A 19,220-nucleotide genomic window follows, 5' to 3' on the forward strand; every position below is an offset into this window, starting at 1 on the left:
TTCCGTCAGTCCGTTGGTCTGCGGATGATAGGCAGTCGCCTTGTGATGCTGTGTACAGCTCAGCTCGAATATGTCCTCTATCAGTTGGGCTGTAAAGGCAGTGCCTCTGTCCGTGATGACATGTGATGGGGCACCATGTCTGAGGACTATGTGATTGATAAAGAACTTGGCAACTTCGTAGGCCGTGGCACGCTGTACAGCTTTCGTCTCGGCGTAGCGTGTTAGATAGTCTGTGGCGACTATAATCCACTTGTTTCTGCTGGCTGACAAGGGAAAGGGTCCCAGAAGATCCATGCCGATTTGATCAAACGGCGCGCTAGGTGGCTTGATGGGCTGGAGTAACCCCCCGGGCTTCAAAGACGGCGACTTCCTTCATTGACACTCACGGCAGCTTTGCACGTAACGCTTCACCGTGGTAGAAAGTCTGGGCTAGTAGTACGTCTGGCGTACTCTTGCAAGGTCGAAAGAGTGCGAGAAATGTGTTGTGGGATTGTAACATTCTTGCCTTCTAGGTGATCGATGACGGGGCGTATTTTGGCATCCTCGCGCTGCCGTATGATCAAGTCAGATGCGGTGAGGGCCCCAAGAAATGCGCCGTCTTCGTCCATGTCCTTATCACAAGTTTTCACGGGAGTGCGCGACATCGCGTCGGCATCTTCGTGTTTGCGGCCTGATTTGTAGACGATGGTAACATCGAACTCCTGCAGACGGAGACTCCATCGAGCAAGTCGCCCGGATGGGTCTCGTAAGTTGGCTAACCAACACAGAGAATGGTGGTCTGTCACCACCTTGAAAGGGCGACCGTAGAGATAAGGCCGAAATTTCATGATGGCCCACACAACCGCTAGACACTCTTTCTCGGAGGTGGAGTAGTTGATTTCGGCGCGTGAAAGGGTGCGACTGGCGTAAGCGATGACTCGCTCGACGCCTTCCTGATGTTGAACGAGTACAGCGCCAAGACCGATGTTGCTTGCATCGGTATGCACCTCGATGTCAGCGTCCTCGTCAAAGTGAGCGAGCACGGGTGATTCCTGCTGGTGTTGCCGTAACTTGGTGAAAGCTGCGTCCTGCTCATCCATCCAAACGAAGGGTGTCTTCTCGCGTGAGGCGTATGAGTGGTTCGGCAATGCACGAGAAATTAGCGATGAAGCAACGATAGTACGCACACAGACTGAGAAAGCGGCGTACTACTTTCTTGTCACGAGGAGTCTGAAAAGCAGCAACAGCAGATGTTTTGTCTAGGTCAGTCTGGACGCCATCGGCGTTCACGACATGCCCAAGAAACTTCAGCTCTTCATAACCGAAGTGACACTTTTCTGGCTTTAGTGTGAGATTAGCGGAGCGGAGCACCTCAAGTACTGCCTCTAAATGCTTCAGATGTTCTTCGAAGGTCGCCGCAAACACGACGATGTCATCTAAGTATACTAAACAGCTGTGCCACTTCAGACCCGTCAGAACAGTGTCCATCATTTGCTGGAATGTGGCTGGTGCAGAACACAGGCCGAATGGAAGTACTTTAAATTCGTACAGTCCATCCGGGGTAACAAAGGCAGCTTTTCGCGATCTCGTTCGTCAACTTCGATTTGCGAATATCTGCTCTTCAGATCTACGGATGAAAAATACCTGGTTCGCCGCAGTCAATCTAACGAATCATCGATCCGCGGAAGCGGATAAACGTCCTTTTTTGTGACGTTATTCAACTTTCTATAGTCAACGCAGAACCTAAGCGTTCCGTCTTTCTTTTTGACAAGGACCACCGGCGATGACCAAGGGCTTTGGGATGGTTGTATGACATCATCGTCAAGCATTTCTTTCACTTGTGCATTAATCACGTTGCGCTCTTTCGCCGATACGTGATAAGGCAGTTGTCGTATGGGACGAGAATCGTCATACGTGGTTATTCGGTGTCTTGTGATGGGCGTCTGGCCTACCTTAGAAGAAGATGCGAAACACTCCTCGAACCGAAGTAGCAACTCGCACAGTGCTTTTTGCTTTTCCTCCGAAAGGCCTGAATTGATGTCGATATTGCTGAGTGTCTGAGTTAGGTTGTCGTTTGTCATAGACGCAAAGCATTCAGCAACGTCTGCTATGGGCTCAGCAAAAGCGATAGTAGTACGACGAAATAGGTGCCAATGTTCCTGGCTAAAATTCGTCACGAGGAGCGCCGAAAGTCCACCTCGAAGCATAATGAGACTGCGGGCTGCACATACACCATGAGTAAGCATAAGAGAGGAATTGCCCTCTGCAACAGCTTCGCCGTCACGCAGATCGTCGCATACGACCATTACCAGGACACTTGCGTGTGGTGGTACAGTTACACTGTTGGCGTAAACTCGAACTGCGTTATGTCGGCAGTTGTCACGGTTGTTCGCTGCTCTTTCTGTCGAAAAAGTTACTGTGCGCTCCTGGAGGTCTATAATGGCACCATACTCTCGCAGAAAGTCGACGCCCAAGATGAGGTCCCAAGAACAATCGCGGAGTATAAGGCAGCTGGCTGGAAACGTGGACCCACGAATTTGTACTCTGACCGTGCACATGCCCAATGGTGTTACGATGTGCCCGCCAGCAGTACGAATTTGCGTTCCAGACCAAGGCGTGATGTCTTTTCTAAGTTCCGTCGCTAGTTTTCCGCACAAGATTGAGTAGTTGGCCCCCGTGTCCAATAACGCACTAACATGGCGGCCGTTGACCACAACAGGTATGTCTAGCGAGAGTCTGTCGCTTAGTTTGGCTGCTGTCGTCGTTGAATCGCGCTGAACAGACCGTGCTCGCGTCGATGGGAGGTCTTCGGAAGGGCGATTATCAGCGGCCTCGTCCCCGAAGGTCGCTGTTCTTAGTTTTCCCGGCGAGGGCTTGGCGATCGTCCCTGTGCTGCCATTGGAGGGCTTCTAGAAGCGGGGGAAGAACGCCTGGGGGACGGCGAGCGCGACTGCTGCCGCGGGAACAGTGGCATACTCTGCTGGGTCAAGTATTCTTCAATTGCCCTAGGCCTTTCGCCATATCTGGGCCTTGGTGAATCCGCGGCAAAACCTTGCAGTCCGAGGCGGTGGTATGGGCACTGGCGGTATACGTGACCGGCTTCTCCACAATGATAGCACAGAGGCCTTCTGTCCGGCATACGCCAGACGTCCGATTTCCTTTTGAGCAGGCGCCGATCCTCCATACGTTGGATCGGTTGCACTGATGAGAGCGGCGGGACGTATGACGTGGCGTAAGACGTGGCGGGGTCGAAATGGGTCGGAGCGGGGACAGGGACTCGCCGCAAAACTTCCGCATACGACGGCCGCTGCAAATGTGCTGTCACAGGCGGCGCATTGCTGCTTGGAACGGGACCTTGGATCGCTTGCTGCACTTTGTTCCTCACAAGGGCAGAAATGGAACTTAGCGTGGGCTGAGGCGCGCAGGTGAGCCGTTGAAACTCATCACGCACCACAGAGCGGATAAAGTCTCGGAGAACGTCCACGTTTCCAAAGGCAATCGCGTCCGTCAGTCAAGCAGCATTCGCGTGCCTGTCATACGGAGCTGAGTGCTGGTCGGAAGGTGAAGTTGCGTTCCATTGCCTTTCATAGAAAGCTGAGCGCTGGTGTAACATCTTTTCCATCGTGGTGGCTTCGGTTAAGAATTCAGCCACGGTCTTTGGCGGGCTTCGAACAGGGCCAGCAAATAGCTGTTCCTTAACTCCCCGCATTAGATGGCGCAGCTTCTTTTCCTCGGACATGATTGGGTCTACCCGACGGAAGAGGCGCATCATATCCTCGACGTACGACGTCACGCTCTTGTTCGGCAGATGAATGCGGAATTGGAGCGCCCGTTCGGCTCGTTCGCGGTGATCGGCATTGGTGTAGGTCTCCAGCAAGGCACGACGGAACTCGAGCCACGATTTGATGAGCCCTTCTCGGTTCTCGTACCAAGTGCGGGCACCGTCCTACAAGCTGAAGTAGACGTTCCTTAACTTCGCCGCGTCGCTCCATTAATTTATCTCAGCAATGCGCTCAAACTGGACTAACCAGTCTTCTTCATCCTCGAAGATATCCTCGTGGAACATTTTCGGCACTCGGAGATTCTGCAGCAGATACTGAGTTGCCGTTGTGGCGGTATCTTGCCTAGTGGTCGGTAGGGACGTTGATGTTTCTTCCATACCGGTGTGTGGGGCCGTCAATGTTGTTGCGGAGAGATGATCAAGCTCCGGAGGCGATCCTCGGATTCTCCTGCTTGCCCGGTGACCAGGGGTGTCCACTAGTATAGGGCTGGTACTCCTGCTACCAGGAGGGGTTTGTGGCATCGGATGAACCGTACCCCGCGCCTCCACCAGTTTTGTCACGAAAAGACAATGTAAGATGTGCCTGGCGTCGTCAAGGCAGACGGTTATACAAGATGGCGTGCAATAAACTCAAGCCTGCGTCCTCAGCTTCTACTACTTCTACTCCAGCGCCCGTTTCTTTCGGAGCGCGCGTTCCAGTCTTAATTTCTTTTTCAGCGCTGGCTCGTGACACCTAGCGGCAATATATAGCCAGGCGAGTTCTTTCTTTACATATGAAAGTGTAGTTACATCACTTCCTGCTTTGTATGCTACAGTTGCCACTTCCGGACAGCTGCAGCTTATGCAACCACAATTTTTACTGGGAAACACTTGCACCGAATGCTATGCGTGAAGGCCAGCTCTTTTTTTTTTCGTTTCCCTGCAAGGCCGGAGCTGCCACAGCCGCGGATGCACGAAGTCGAGTGCCTCAAGATTTTTTGCCTACTGACACGGCAGACCCATTGGGAGGTAGAGCTATACAGCTTCACTGTAAAAAGATGGCCACGCATTTCACAGAGAAGCAGCAAGCGATGTCAGTGAGTTCTAGTTGCGAGTAGGAGCCCCAGCAAATGGGCAGGCTAGTGACATGAATAAAGAAAATTCATTGCATACGTTTCATACATGCTTTTACTAAAAAGGTAAAGTTTTATAGCGAGTATCTCATCTACATCGTCATAGGAAATTTCAACTCTTAGTCGTAACTTTATTTTTTTTTCTCCCACCTAATGAAGCCTGCCCTCAAATGGAAATTAACGTTTTTGAAAGAAAGGTGGATTCATTACGTGAGTAAATACGGTATTAGTGACAAGCTTTCTGTGACTGTTTGTGGCTCGTCATCGCATAGGCCAGCGAACTTGCCGCACGACTGTCGTGTGAACCTGCCGTAGTCCACCCCATTTATGAGCTTTGTACCGCCGGTGCCGATAACTGCGTGAATCGATCAACTACAACTCGGGTATGCAACAACCACAGATGCGAGGAAGATTTCTGCTAAGGTAGTGGGACTGCGATGTTCAGCGAGTAGCAGAAAACGCGCACTGAGACGCTCGCCCGCGCCCACTGCCCGGCTAATGCCGTGACAGTTTGGTCTATGAACTCGTTGATACTAGATTCTGGCAAGTTCACTGGAATGGAAAGGGAGCGGTAAGAAGCACATTTAAAAAAAGTGTGGCATATGTTCATGTTTGTGTTATGAATTAATGCACTGGATTATGAAAAAGAAGCAGCGGGAAATGGCATGCTGAGAAGACTGATAAACATACAGTGCGACACAACCTGAACAATAAATATCCAAGAATTTCGAAGAAAAAAGAAGGTTGAATCATCGCGACGGCACATCACAGTCGCCGTAGACATCAGTCTCTGTAGCGAAATTATTTTTGAGCAGTTCTTGTAGTGTCCACGTAACAATGGTTGCTTGTGTACTGTCAAATGCTCATATTCTGCGGCCTAAAGCTCACGCCATGGTGTGAAAATGTGCACACAGTGAAAGCGGAACATTGTGCACGGACATGCATGCAGACGCGCAGTCAGTTGCTGCGAACCCGTGCAATCGCTGCATTGAGGCTTCATTCTGTTATGCTCCACTTAAATATACATACAGACAGCCCACTGTAAGAACATATTTCACATAGCTAACTTTCAGCATTTGCCAACCTTTCACGCAAGAAGCCGGCTCGGGAGGCTCCATCGTGGCGACTGCACGCAGTGGTGTTCACTGTACTTATTCAGTAAAGAGATAGCGTCTGTAAATGATTCTTTGCTTTCAGTTTGCCCAAGATTATTATTTTGACAGTAAAGAACTCACTTCGTTTTGAGAGTACTTACATAAATGTCCAGGAGGGCTGCCATGTCGTGTTCTTATTGAGCACCATAAGCCAAACCTGTGAGGAGTGCGCTGCGTGACCCCTCATACGACGCAAGGGAGGCGCTTCCGACAGATGGCGACTCCGTAAGTCCTCCCATCGTGCCACTGCTATCTTTGAAAGTGTTGCGGGAAAGCTCACCACCTGTCCACAGAGCCCACGTGGTTTGGGATGGCGGAGTTCGATATGTCCATTTTATGTCCGACCTCATTCGAAAAAAAAAAAAAAAAATGCATGCGATTTTCTAGGGATACAGAAGTGTTCGATATATGCAATAATTCGATATATCCGTAGTATATCGAGGTTTGACTGTATTACAACTTCTAGTCTGTAGCAAAGAAAGAAGCCTGCATTTGACATTTCACTCAATTTACTGCTTTTTTAGAAGCAGGTGAGGATACTGACGCTCTTGAAAGATGAACAGGGAAGGTTTATACTGAACCACACATTGATCTTTCTTATGCATCCTGCACGTGACTCTTCCTCTTGCGCTGACCAAGGGTGGACGAAGAAGCCAAAAGAAACATATGTTGTGCCCCACAGATAATTTCTACTAGGGTTGTGTGAATATGGAATATCACCAAATCAAATCAGATAGGGGACGTTCAAATAATTCAATTCACGAATTGAATATCCACTATTAGATTTTTAGAATATTTCGTATATTCAATGTGGAAATGTGTGTAGTGCCACATGTTGGCATGTACTGTGGAACCCCTCGTGCTCGATGCTACCCCAGGCAAGCGTTTGACTTTGTTTTCACTGTAACAGGACCACTGAGCATGCCACAGGCACAGCAGTCTTCGTCATTGCGAGCACTCTCCAATGTCAGCCCGATGTGGGCCTGGAACACACAGCGGCCAAGCATTGCAATTTGCAGAACAGCACTTCATCGGCCGCCGCTATCGGTGCAAGGTTCGCCCAGGTCGACAGTACTGATCGAGTTGATAATACAATGTGGATGGAGTGAATGGAAACAAAAGCAGTGGCTATTTCTTAATAAAGTACGAAGATCATGCTGATTAGGCGCAGATAGGCATGCATGTCAGACCGTTTTGGATACGTGATGACGAACTTCACGCCACTTCAGCTGCCGTCAATATAACCTGCACGTGTGACCACTAGACTAATCACTTGATGAGCCACCCTAAGCGTACTAGCGGCAAGCATTCCGTGACGGCTTGCGACCCATTGCGATAGCAAATGTGTAGACAGCTACACGAAGTAAGGATAGTAGTTTTATCAGCTGTATAAATTTGCAAGACTTGCAAACATTCGCTTCAACGCAAACTGAGCAGTGAGAATGCAGCACGCACGAAGGTATGAGCCGTCATCGACTGGGCCCCGACACAGATCGCCTTGAAGACAGGACGCACCACGGCTGCACAATGCGCAGTTGCTGCCGGAGTAACCTCCCACGGTGCGGAGCTCGCGACAGAAGACTGCGTGTTTCCTTCCCGATTTAATCCCTTGTGTGTGAGCGATTGAGCCACGATCGCGGTTATGCAGTACGCAGTTGCCAGAGTACAACGCTGCCACCCCTCTTCCTCTCGTCCTTTTGGGCGACGAAAGTTGGCGCGCAAGATTCGTTTGCTTCCCTTGCGTACTTTCACTCACACCTACACCATGTGGCACACGACGACAGCAAAAATGCACCTGGAAGGTCCGTATATTTGTTAGCGCAATGAAAGTAAGGAGACACGGTATAATTTGGCATCCGATGCTGCCTCGCGCACAATCGCACCCGCCAGACACCGTATCAGACGCCAAATCCTACCATATGTCTCCTGTTTCACAGCAGCAAGTTCAGGGTGCGATCATTATGCAAGAAAAAAGAAAAACAACAACTAACTTCTTGACTGGAAAAGTAGGGGCTGCATTCATTACGCAAGTGTGTTTATTATGTGAGTAAATATGGTGGGCCAGTGGCAAATTTTCATCATGGACACACTGCTTAGGCCGTCAGGCCTAATCAGCGTTGAAAACTGGTGCCACCATTGGATGTTGGCGAATGTTGCAGTTTGGGGCCGAATCGATACGGATATATTGGCACCGGCCATGCGACACTCGGAAAGCGAAGAAACCGCCTCACAAATGAAAGCGAATGCATGGGATGGCAACAAAATTGTTCACAGCCAACATTTTTGTTACACACGGTACGGCGGTCTCTCCTTACACCGTTCGTAGATGCCCATCAATCTTTATTCATTTATTTATGTTTATATGTTCAAATATATTTTTCAGCTTCATGCAACCTGTCTGAACACTTGGTTTGGATTTGCACAGCGGGCACAGAAGTGCCATGACCTGGTTGCATGTATTGGTACGGATGGCAGATGAACGAAAAAAGAAAGTGCTGCGCAAGCTTGCCTTGATCCTCCAGATTTCAGAATCATTGACATGTGGCAAATCGTGCCGAACCTGGCAGTGAAACAGTGTGGATGCCACCTGCTCTTTACTGGATGTGCCGGTTACGTGAGTCATGTCATACACGGTCCTTTTGTCTGCCGCGCAGATTGGCTATATAAAATCTTCATCATCAGCCCATTTCATGTCCACTGCAGGACGAAGGCCTCTCCCTGCGATCTCCAATTACCTCTGTCCTGCGTCAAGCGATTCCAACTAGCGCCCACGAATTCCCTAATTTCATCGCCCCACCTGGTCTTCTGCCGTACTCAACTGCGCTTCCCTTCTCTTGGTTCCCGTTCTGTAACCCTAATGGTCCAACGGTTATCTAACCTGCGCATTACATGAACTGCCCAGCTCCATTTTTTTTCTCTTTATGTCAATTAGAATATTGGACATACGTGTTTGCTCTCTGATCCAAACCGCTTCCTTTTTGTCTCATAAAGTTAGCTTAGCATTCTTCGTTCCATCGCTCTTTGCGCGGTCCTTAACTTGTTCTCAAGCTTCTTTGTCAGTTTCCAAGTCTCTGCCCCATATGTCAGCATCGGTAAAGTGCACCGATTGTACACGTTTCTTTTCAATGGTAATGGTAAGCTTCCAGTGAGGAACTGACAATGTCTGCCATATGCGATCCAACCCATTTTTATTCTTCTGTGAATTTCCTTCTCATGATCGGGGTTCCCTGTGATGAATTGGCCTAGGTAAACCTACTTCTTCACAGACTCTAGAGGCTGACTGGCAGTCCTGAACTCTTGTTCCCTTGCCCGGCTATTCATGATTATCTTTGTCTTCTGCATCTTCTGCATATTAATCTTCAACCCCACTCTTGCACTCTCTCTGTTAAGGTCCTCAATCATTTGTTGTAATTCGTCTGCAGTATTGCTGAATAGAACAATGTCATCAGCAAACTGAAGGTCGCGGAGATATCCGCCGTTAATCCTTACTCCTAAGTGTTCCCAGTTGAATAGGTTGAATACTTCTTCCAAGCACACAGTGAATAGCATTGGAAAGATCGTGTCTTCCTACCTTTCTTGTGCAGAAAGCTGTGGAATCTCTGTAGATATTTTCCATGGTATCTACGTAAGCATTCCGTGCTCCTTGATTACGTAATGCCTCTATGACTGCTGGTATCTCCACTGAATCAAATTCCTTTTCGTAATCTAGGAAAGCCATATAGAGAGGCAGATTTTACTCTTCGGATTTCTCAATTAGCTGATGAATGACATGGATGTGATCCATAGTAGAGTATCCCTTCCTGAAGCCAGCCTGTTCCATTGGTTGGCTAAAGTCTAATGTTGCCCTTATTCTATTGCAATTATCTTGGTGAATATTTTATATAATACTGGGAGCAAGCTAAAGGGCCTATAATTTTTCAATTCTTTAATTTCTCTGTTTTTGTGGATTAGTATGTTTGCATTCTTCCAGTTTTCTGGGACCATTGCAGTTACTAGACACTTCGTTCAGAGAGCCGTCAGTTTTTCAAGCATTATGTCTCCTCCGTCGTTGATTAAATCGACTGTTATTCTATCATCTTCTGTCACTCTTCCCCGATTCATCTCTTGCAATGCCCTTCTCACCTCATTGCTAGTTATAGGAGGAGTTTCTGTATCCTGTTTATTACTGCTTCCAACGGAAACATTCCGACTCCTCTTGTTACTGTACAGGTCAGTATAGAATTCTTCCGCTACTGTTACTATGCCTTCGAGATTGCTGATGATATTACCCTGCTTATCTTTCAGTGCAAACATCTTGGTTTGTCCTATACCAAGTTTCCTTCTCACTGATTTCAGGTTGCGTCCATTTTTTATGGTTTCTTCAGTCTTTCTCAAGTTATACTTTCGAATACCCCTTGTTTTGCCTTGTTGATCAGTTATGCAAAGTCTATCATATCTCTATCTCTTGAGTTGGACACTTTCATGTTTTGTTGTTTCCTTGTTAGGTCATTTGTTACTTGGGAAAGCTTGCCTACTGGTTGCCTTGGTGCCTTGCCTCTCACTTCAATTGCTGCTTCTGAAGCCAGCCTAGTTGCGGTATCATTCATTACCTCTATCTCTTCATCTCATTTTTCTAAGCTGCAGGTTTGTTTGCAAGTACCAGCCTGAATTTATCTGCTTTTACCCTTTCTGCCTCTAAGTTGACCTGTTTCTTCTTGACCAGTTTTACTTTTTCTCTCTTTAAATGGAGGTGATTCCTAGCCCTCACTAACCTATGATCACTGCACTTTACCCTACCTATCACTTCTACATCCTGCACTTTGCTGGGATCACCAGAAAGTATGAAATCAATTTCATTTCTTGTTTCACCATTAGGGCTTTTCCAGGTCCACTTTCTGTTGATACGGTTCCTGAAAAAGATGTTGGTTATTCTCAGCTTATTCCTTTCTGCGAATTCTACCAGCATCTCTCCTCTAGCATTCCTAGAATCGACGCCGTAGTTGCCAATTGCTTGTTCACCAGCTTGCTTTTTCCCCACTTTTGCATTGAAGTCGCCCATTACTACAGTATATTGAGTTTGTGCTTTTCTCATCGCTAATTCAACATCTTCATAAAACTGATTTACTTCATCATCATCGTGACTGGATGTTGGAGCGTAGGTTCATGCTACCTTTAATCTATATCTCTTATTGAGTTCAATTACGACTACTGCTACCCTCTCATTAATGCTGTAGAATTTGTCAATGTCGTTATGGATTAGAAATCCTACCCTGTAATGCTTCTTATCTGGGATACCTCTATAGCAGAGGACATGGCCGTTATTCAGTAATGTGTAAGCCTCACCAGTTCTAATCTCACTAAGGCCAATGATATCCCCAATAATATCTGATAGTTCCTCAAAGAGTCCTACTAAGCTAGCCTCACTCGACAGAGTTCGGCTGTTAAAGGTTGCCAGGGTCAGTTTCCATTGGCAGCCTGTCCGGGTCCGAGATCCTTAGCACCCTCTGCTGCGTTACAGGTCTGACCGCCGCCTTGTTAAGGTGTTCTGCAGCTGCTGGGGAGTGAGGGCCATGGGTTAATTGTAGGAATCATGAGGGAGGCAGTGGCTGATTACTGCACCAGGGAACCCAATTCCTGTTCCGGTGAGAGAGTGTCTTTGTTGAAGCTTTAGTGGGCGTTCTCTTAATTTGGTTGTACCTGGAGCAAGCTCCACTCGCTCTCGGCATCTTTTGCCGGTGTCAGGCGTCACTCCAAGCCTGCAGATGTAGTGCACTGGAGTGCGCCATCGTTAGATGCTTAAAAAAAGAGAGAGAAAGAGAGGGGGGATTCGAACTTTTGACTATCGCAACCGAGCATTCGGCATAGCCCCGTCAGATAATCCCACAGGCGGCGAGGCTACCTTATCACAGAAAAGTACAGCCCTGAGGGCTCTGCATGCCCAAGAGATCCGTCGATTTATCCGCCCTCTGTGGGTTTTGCTGATCGTCATAAGATGCATGACGTATTGTCAATTCTCGGTGGTCTTAACATGGTGGTTCGCAAATCTCACACGCGCATGCGGCCTTGAGCGCGCCTAGGTACACAATATATTTTCGGTGAACTTGAACACCACTTAAAGCTTGTGTGAAAAAAGTAAGAAAGGGAAAAAGTTTTCAGTGTTTACCGAGAAGCCCAGAGCCGCTTATCGTCCGCTTATTGTCTTATCTGCCTGCCTCTTGCCGTCCGAAATTTGCGCTCCCGTTTAAACACCAAGAGTGGCGAGACGTGCCTCACAGAACAATGTGCTTCTGAGTCTGGCGCAAAGCAGGCGACTTTGACAGTTGCTAGGTGTCTTCGGCCTTTCTATAGCTTTGGACAGCGTTTATACTAAAGCTAATGAGAAGGAAGAAAGGAGGGGGAACTGGCCCCTTAATTTCCCGGGACGCTGCAGGAATCCTACCCCGTAATGCTTCTTATCTGGGATACCTCTATAGCACAGGAAATGGCCGTTGGTCAGCACTGTATAAGCTTCACCAGTTCTGCTAACCTCACTAAGGCCAATGATATCCCCAACAATATCTGATAGTTCCTCAAAGAGTCCTGCTAAGCTAGTCTCGCTCAACAGACTTCGTTGAACATACGTTAGGAAGTCGGGAATGGTATGCCTCAATTAACCTTTAGTAGTGCCGTCTTCAATCAGTCGGATATGGTTTGTACATTTCGTGCATGGAAGCAATTGACAGCCCTGCTACCGCTGCCCTTGCAATACAATTCCCGGGAATACAGAAAAAAAATACGCAATAACGACTAACTGCAAATGTAGACGAAAGGAATGGGCACAAATACGGTCGTTCTGGCGTGATCAAAAACTGTGTGTTAACTTTACGAGTGGTGTTGCTACGTGCTTTTTTGTTCCTTATTCTTTGCATGAATACTGCAAAACCTTCTCATCACTTTTCTCTGTTCCTTTTGTGTGGAAATTTTGCATCATCAAAAAAAGCCAGTTTTGGCAACGCGCTTTGTAAGTTTCTGCAGATATATTCTTGAACATTTGTAGTGTTAAGGAGTGTGCAGTGCTAACATCTATTTCACGCATTAGGTCCCCCGAATACGTTTGCAAGATCTGTATAAGCAAGCTTGTATGTATGTAGGCTTGCAGAGACAATTTCGGCATGTGCAGATATTAGGAATTCGTCCACGTTATATTTTCTAGTGTTGTCACTAGAAAGTATGTGCAAGCTATGTCACTAGTGTATTGCAAAGTCCTTTTCGTAAAGCTTTGATGCCTAAGAGATCTGTTGATTTATCCGTTCTCTGCGCATTTTGCTGATCGTCATGCGTTGCACGATATATTGTCGATTCTCAGTGGTCCTAACATCGTGGTTTGCAAATCTCACGCGTGCATGTGTCCTTGACGCAAAAGGAATCTTTTTCCTTAAAATTACTCACCTGCTATAAAGTTGCAATAGCCTTTCTCCAATTTGGGGAAAAACTGGAAAGCAAAACTTTCTATACAGTAAAAGCTTGCTGCAAAACACAGGTCCACTAATAAACTAAGAATGTCACTGGTATTCAGTACAACAGAAAGTCACTAATTCATTAGTTTTAAAGGAAAAGAAAGCAGTTGATTCTGTTCAACAGAAATTCCATTAACAAAAAATATTTTCCACACCTTTGTTCTAGAGCTCAGCTGTAATCAGTGCTGGCATACTAATTTGATGTTCCTTTTAATAAGAGCAGACCATGCTGTACATTTTTGTTATGCAATGCTAGTGGACTCCGGAGCATGTACAGCACCATATTTGCTTGTCCCAAATTTGTAAGCAATAAATTACAAGAAAAATTTTCTGATTCGATATTTGGCTTTTATTTCTTGATTTGATTCGAAATCTACTACTCTGTATTCACACCCCAAATTTTTACAATTCAAAGAGCATTGTGTTCTGCTTGGCTAAGCACCAAAAATAATTTGAACCATAGCATGCAACAAAACTAAATTTTGCATGCAGTTAACAGCTGCAGTTACTGCTCACTGAGAAGGCAACAGCATTCATTAGCAACTGCAGTGTTATGGTTGCAGCAAGTCAAGCAGCTGATCTCATTGATATCTCTTCTCAATGACATTGTCTTTTCCACTCTGAATGTTTATCTAGCTTATCTAGCGTCAGTAACAAATTGACCTAACAGCCAAATCGGGAGCTTCACCAGAAATATTGATTCCACGGAGCCCCTTAAAGCAAGGTTTCAGCTGCAGAACACAACTGCATGGCCGATTCAGAAATGAAAGTGTCTCTGTCGAGGTGGCCGTAGTTAACAGCACATACCCATATGAATATGGTGTGAATATGGTCTATTGTAAAGGCTACTCAACAATAGACCATATTCACACTATCAATCAGGTGACAGAGAAATGTGTGGAGTACAACCAACCCTTATATTTAGCTTTCATTGATTACTAGAAAGCATTTGATTCAGTCGAAACCTCAGCAGTCATGGAGGCATTACGGAATCGGTGTAGACAAGCCATATGTAAAAATACTGAAAGATATCTATAGCGGCTCCACAGCCACCGTAGCCCTACATAAAGAAAGCAACAAAATCTCAATAAAGAAAGGCGTCAGGCAGGGAGATACAATCTCTCCAATGCTATTCACAGCATGTTTACAGGAGGTATTCAGAGACCTGGATTGGGAAGAATTGGAGATAAGGATTAATGGAGAATATATTAGTAATTTGCGATTCGCTGATGATATTCCCTTGCTTAGTAACTCAGGGGACCAATTGCAATGCATGCTCACTGACCTGGTGAGGCAAAGCAGAAGGGTGGGTCCAAAAATTAATCTGCAGAAAAACAAGGTAATGTTTAACAGTCTCGGAAGAGAACAGCAGTTTACGATAGGTAGCGAGGTACTTGAAGTCGTAAGGGAATACATCTACTTAGGACAGGTAGTGACCGCGTATCCGGATCATGAGAGTGAAATAATCAGAAGAATAAGAATGGGCTGGGGTTCGTTTTGCAGGCATTCTCAAATCATGACCAGCAGGTTGCCATTATCCCTCACGAGAAAAGTGTATAACAGCTGTGTCTTACCAGTACTCACGTACGGGGCTGATACCTGGAGGCTTACGAAAAGGAGGGTTCTACTGAAATTGAGGACGACGCAACGAGCTGTGGAAAGAAGAATGATGGCTGTAACATTTAGGGATAAGAAAAGAGCAGATTGGATGAGGGAACAAACGCGAGTTAATGACATCTTAGTTGAAATCAAGAAAAATAAATGGGCATGGGCAGGACACGTAATGAGGAGGGAAGATAACCGATGGTCATTAAGGGTTACGGACTGGATTCCAAGGGAAGGGAAGTGTAGCAGGGTGCGGCAGAAAGTTAGGTTGGCGGATGAGATTAAGAAGGTTGCAAGGACAACATGGGCACAATTAGTACATGACCGGGGTAGTTGAAGTATTGGAGAGGCCTTTGCCCTGCAGTGGGCGTAACCAGGCTGATGATGATGACTCATCATCTATCCCCATTCTTGCACACAACTCCTGAGTTGTGACAATCTGCTAATTGGGGGGCTCTGTTTGAAGCAGTTATTCGAACGATAATGCAAACTATCAAGCACCCGTTGTTGCGTTGTATGCTTGAACTGTTTCATGCTGAACTGGTAACCGTATTTTTCTTCCAGTTCAGGTTCGGTTCAAGTTCAGGCACACCCTATTGATTTGGGTTCAGTTCTGCCGAGAATTTCAGTTTCTGTACAATTTTCTGTTGGGGCTCGGTTCGACACCCTGGTTATAACTAACAAAATATAAATTGCAGTTTTGCTCAAAAGGCAAAGCTATAATTGCTATAGTGAATTATTAGGCAGCTATACGCTGTAAGTTTTACCAACTGTGTAAACTGCTCTAAACATTTGCATAATATCTGATTAGAACAGCGTAATGTGCACACAGGCAAACATCTCACTCGATGGCCATGAGCATTCGCTTCAGAACATTCTGTGAATTAAGAGCGCCATCAGCAGCGAGCAAATTCCCCTTCGTGCCACCTCTTGCTTCAGTGCGAACTAGGCGTGTGAGAACATGGCGCGTGTGAAGCCATCAGCTATCTCGGCTTGGCTAGCCTTCGAACCCAGCTCGTATTACCTCCAAGGTAGAATGTGCACAGCTTCAGCCGGAGTATAGGTGCGCACTACCCTGACCTCCAACCACGCGCTCTAGAAGACGCCGCTGCAGAAAGCCTTTTCGGCTGACCCTTGCATGCTTTCTTTGCACCTGCAGCATACGACCTGCGGTCATGATCTTATCGCACTTTGACTTGATATGGAGCCTTACGGGGATACTGATGGGGGAAATTCACCTGGAGTGTCCATATAATTGCTGTCGCAATAAAAATTGTGCACCTTACATCACCTTTTTATTGTTATTTCACACCATTTCCAAGTTAACAGCAATTAAGCAGACAACTCAGATTTCAACCTCGCTGCCCGTTATCCTTCTTGTTGACTAAATATTTTGGCTCCATTTTTAACATCTCTCAGAGCTTTAAAGTATGCAGTGCCCCTGAGTGTGTATGTATATGCCTTCTGGTCTTCTCTGTGTGCAGACGACGTCCGAGGTATGTGGTGTGCAGTTTGCCTTCTCCTGCTTAGAGCGGACATTGCCCAGCATAGTGAATGAGGTAGTACACCGCCATCAAGGGTCAGTGACCTTGTGTGCCTGAGGTGGGGGATGACGCAGCAGTGGACGGCACACGGAGCTCGGTTGCCTGGGACCGATGGTTGTCGCCTTTAGGTTGCTGGATGGCATCGCATGGACGAGCAGGAGGCTGTGTTGGCTGGGGAATGGCACGCACGCTGGGCAGTCGTGTTTTGCACAGACGCTGGGAAATCAACTGCATGTCTCCTTAGGCCTTTTTTTTTTTATTGCCACTGATGAATTTCTTTTTCTTTCATGCTTAAATATTTCAAGAATCATAAGACAAAACCAATGGAGAGTTCTAGCTTCTATGTAAATGTATTACCATTTATGGAATACCTGACTTATGTACTGCAGTTGCTATCTTGTGACACTGTGTCCATCCACAGTATGGTAGAAGTCATTCTTTTACATAAGTGTTATCTACAACGCAAAAATATAACTGCTTATTAATATAATGTCACTGTCAATTCATTACACCAACTTCTAAGTAGAATGTTGCTTCAATAGTAGCTCTGTGTCCGTTATGTTTAAACTCTAGGCCGCAAGTTGCACCACCAACTCGGCTGCTCACGCAGACTTCTCCGCTGACTGTACTCACTAAACTGCAATACGTTTACAGAAGCGCTGAAGCTCTCAAATATCCATTGTAGTCCCTAAACAGGGTGTATATACCAGCAGTAGTATTGACAGTCGTAATAGGGATGCATTGCAGTTAGTTTAATGTGACCAGAAGACAGCCTTATACTTTGAAAGCAGAAGGCCAAGTTGAGTGAAGCATGACAGAATATTTAAAAAAAAAAAAAAAATTGGTGATCCTTTGACAGAAATAATGTGATTTAAATGAATAGGAACGAGCGGAATTGAGAGCGGTCATGTGCAATCTATGAGATTAGTAGCACAAGCAAGAAAGTGAGGTTTCTCAACTGCATTGACATTCCATGTGAAGCTTTCTAAGGCAAAAAACAGACAACTTAGAAGGAGGTGATGTTCAGGTGGGTGTACACACTCTCATTCTCTCTTGAGTAAAATTGCCTTCTCTCCACACAAGGAAGGGCTTGAATAGCCATACTTGTTCGCTTGTACCAGTTGCAAAGCTCTGCATTGTGTTTCGCATGTGCTCCAAGTATCAGTCCAGGTGCCTCATCTGACTTGCATGTCACCAGTTAAAAAATGGGTGAGAGGATATAATTGCTGCCAGAAACACAGAGGGACAGGAAAAAAGAAAAGTGGGTCACTTCTGTCGATGTTGTCATTAGTGTTTCTTTGTCTCCTTGGTTTCATGTTTTGGCAACATTTACTCTTCAACAAGCACTAACTAAACCTAAACTGACCGATTGCTTCTCCAGTCTGTCACCTGACAAATTATACTCAAATGGCAACATCTGACTGGTACCAAAAAAAAAAAGGTGCTAATGAGAAAGGCTGTTTATTTGGTTTTCCTTGCACTGTGTTTGTAGATTCACTTTCTTTTTCTTTTGCTCTTGGCAATGCTTGGTAAAGAAGTTGCCATTAAGTAGTTAGCTTTGTTTTCGATAAGCGATGCACTAATCTGCAGGTAGCCATGCTGCTCACCATGCTCAGGTTCTGAAATATGGGTTTTATGGCTAATTTTGTAACTGGAATGATTGAACATCAAGGAACAGCTTATGATCTGGTGCCTTTGGATGCCAATTAATTCTGTCATTGTAAACTTAGTTTAACTACATTTTTTGCATCTTCGGAATCGCTAAAAGTGTACAGCACCATAACCTATTTAGAACTTAAATTCTTTAGTGAGTTTTCTGAAGCTTACAGAGTGTGTTCTCTATGCTAGTACTCACATCAAAAACATCAGCTACTTCACGTCTTGTATACTTTAAAACACACCTATCCAGCCTGTTGAAAAATATGTATGGCGTTAAAAATTCTCAAAAACAATGAAATGAAGTGAACCCGCTACACAACACTAAGAGCAAACACCCACCTTCCAACTCATTTTGCTAAGGTACTTTAAATGTGTTGCAAACTAATGCCAACTAATCGCACTCAGTCTTCCACGCTCGACAAAAAAGTCGTGGTTGTTCCTTATATCCATGGCATATCGCATCTACTGAAAAGGATTGGCCAGCAGGCCAATGTAAATGTGTTCTTTTTTTTTCGCTCCTGATAAACTGCAATCTTTGTGCAGATTGAATATTGCGTGTGCCCCCAAAGAGCCTGCTTGCAAAAAGAGACGTTAGTCAAAATTTGTTTATTGGGCAGAAGGAATATTTTATAATCTGCCTTTGAACTGTGGCTGTAACTATGTTGGTCAGAGCGGATGATGACTGGCTACGGGAGCATCGCTACAATGTGATAGAAATGAAAGGGGGTTTTTACACACCCTCTGTAGAAATTTTATGCGTGATCAGGCAAACGCCACAAATACGGTCACATGTAAACAGGTGTATAGTGCATGCTAAATCGCCGGCAGAAATCGTAATCAGTTAACCCGAAAAATCACTGAAACGGAATCGATTGACGGGTGTGGTGACACCTGTGTGTAAAAACCGTCCA

The 19,220-nt window shown here is 45.9% G+C and overlaps 1 protein-coding gene across 14 annotated transcripts in view; it reads left to right on the forward strand.

The window, feature by feature from the left end:
• LOC126535675 (uncharacterized) overlaps positions 1-19,220 on the forward strand; it is a 364,982-nt gene that overhangs the window by 236,691 nt on the left and 109,071 nt on the right. For 11 of the 14 annotated variants that reach the window (XR_011895591.1, XR_011895592.1, XR_011895593.1 and 8 more), the window contains exon 17: positions 16,591-16,665. The exons of 1 other annotated variant lie outside the window; for it this stretch is intronic. Coding sequence is in view for 10 of the 13 variants with exons in the window: in XM_050182488.3 (XP_050038445.1) it covers positions 16,591-16,665 (75 nt within the window). In the remaining 3 variants the exon portion in view is untranslated. The remainder of the gene's footprint in view (positions 1-16,590; positions 16,666-19,220) is intronic. 2 more of the 14 variants (XM_055073247.1, XM_055073249.1) reach the window with 1 other exon arrangement.

This window comes from Dermacentor andersoni, chromosome 7 (assembly GCF_023375885.2).
Source record: "Dermacentor andersoni chromosome 7, qqDerAnde1_hic_scaffold, whole genome shotgun sequence".
In the NCBI taxonomy this organism is placed as follows: domain Eukaryota; kingdom Metazoa; phylum Arthropoda; class Arachnida; order Ixodida; family Ixodidae; genus Dermacentor; species Dermacentor andersoni.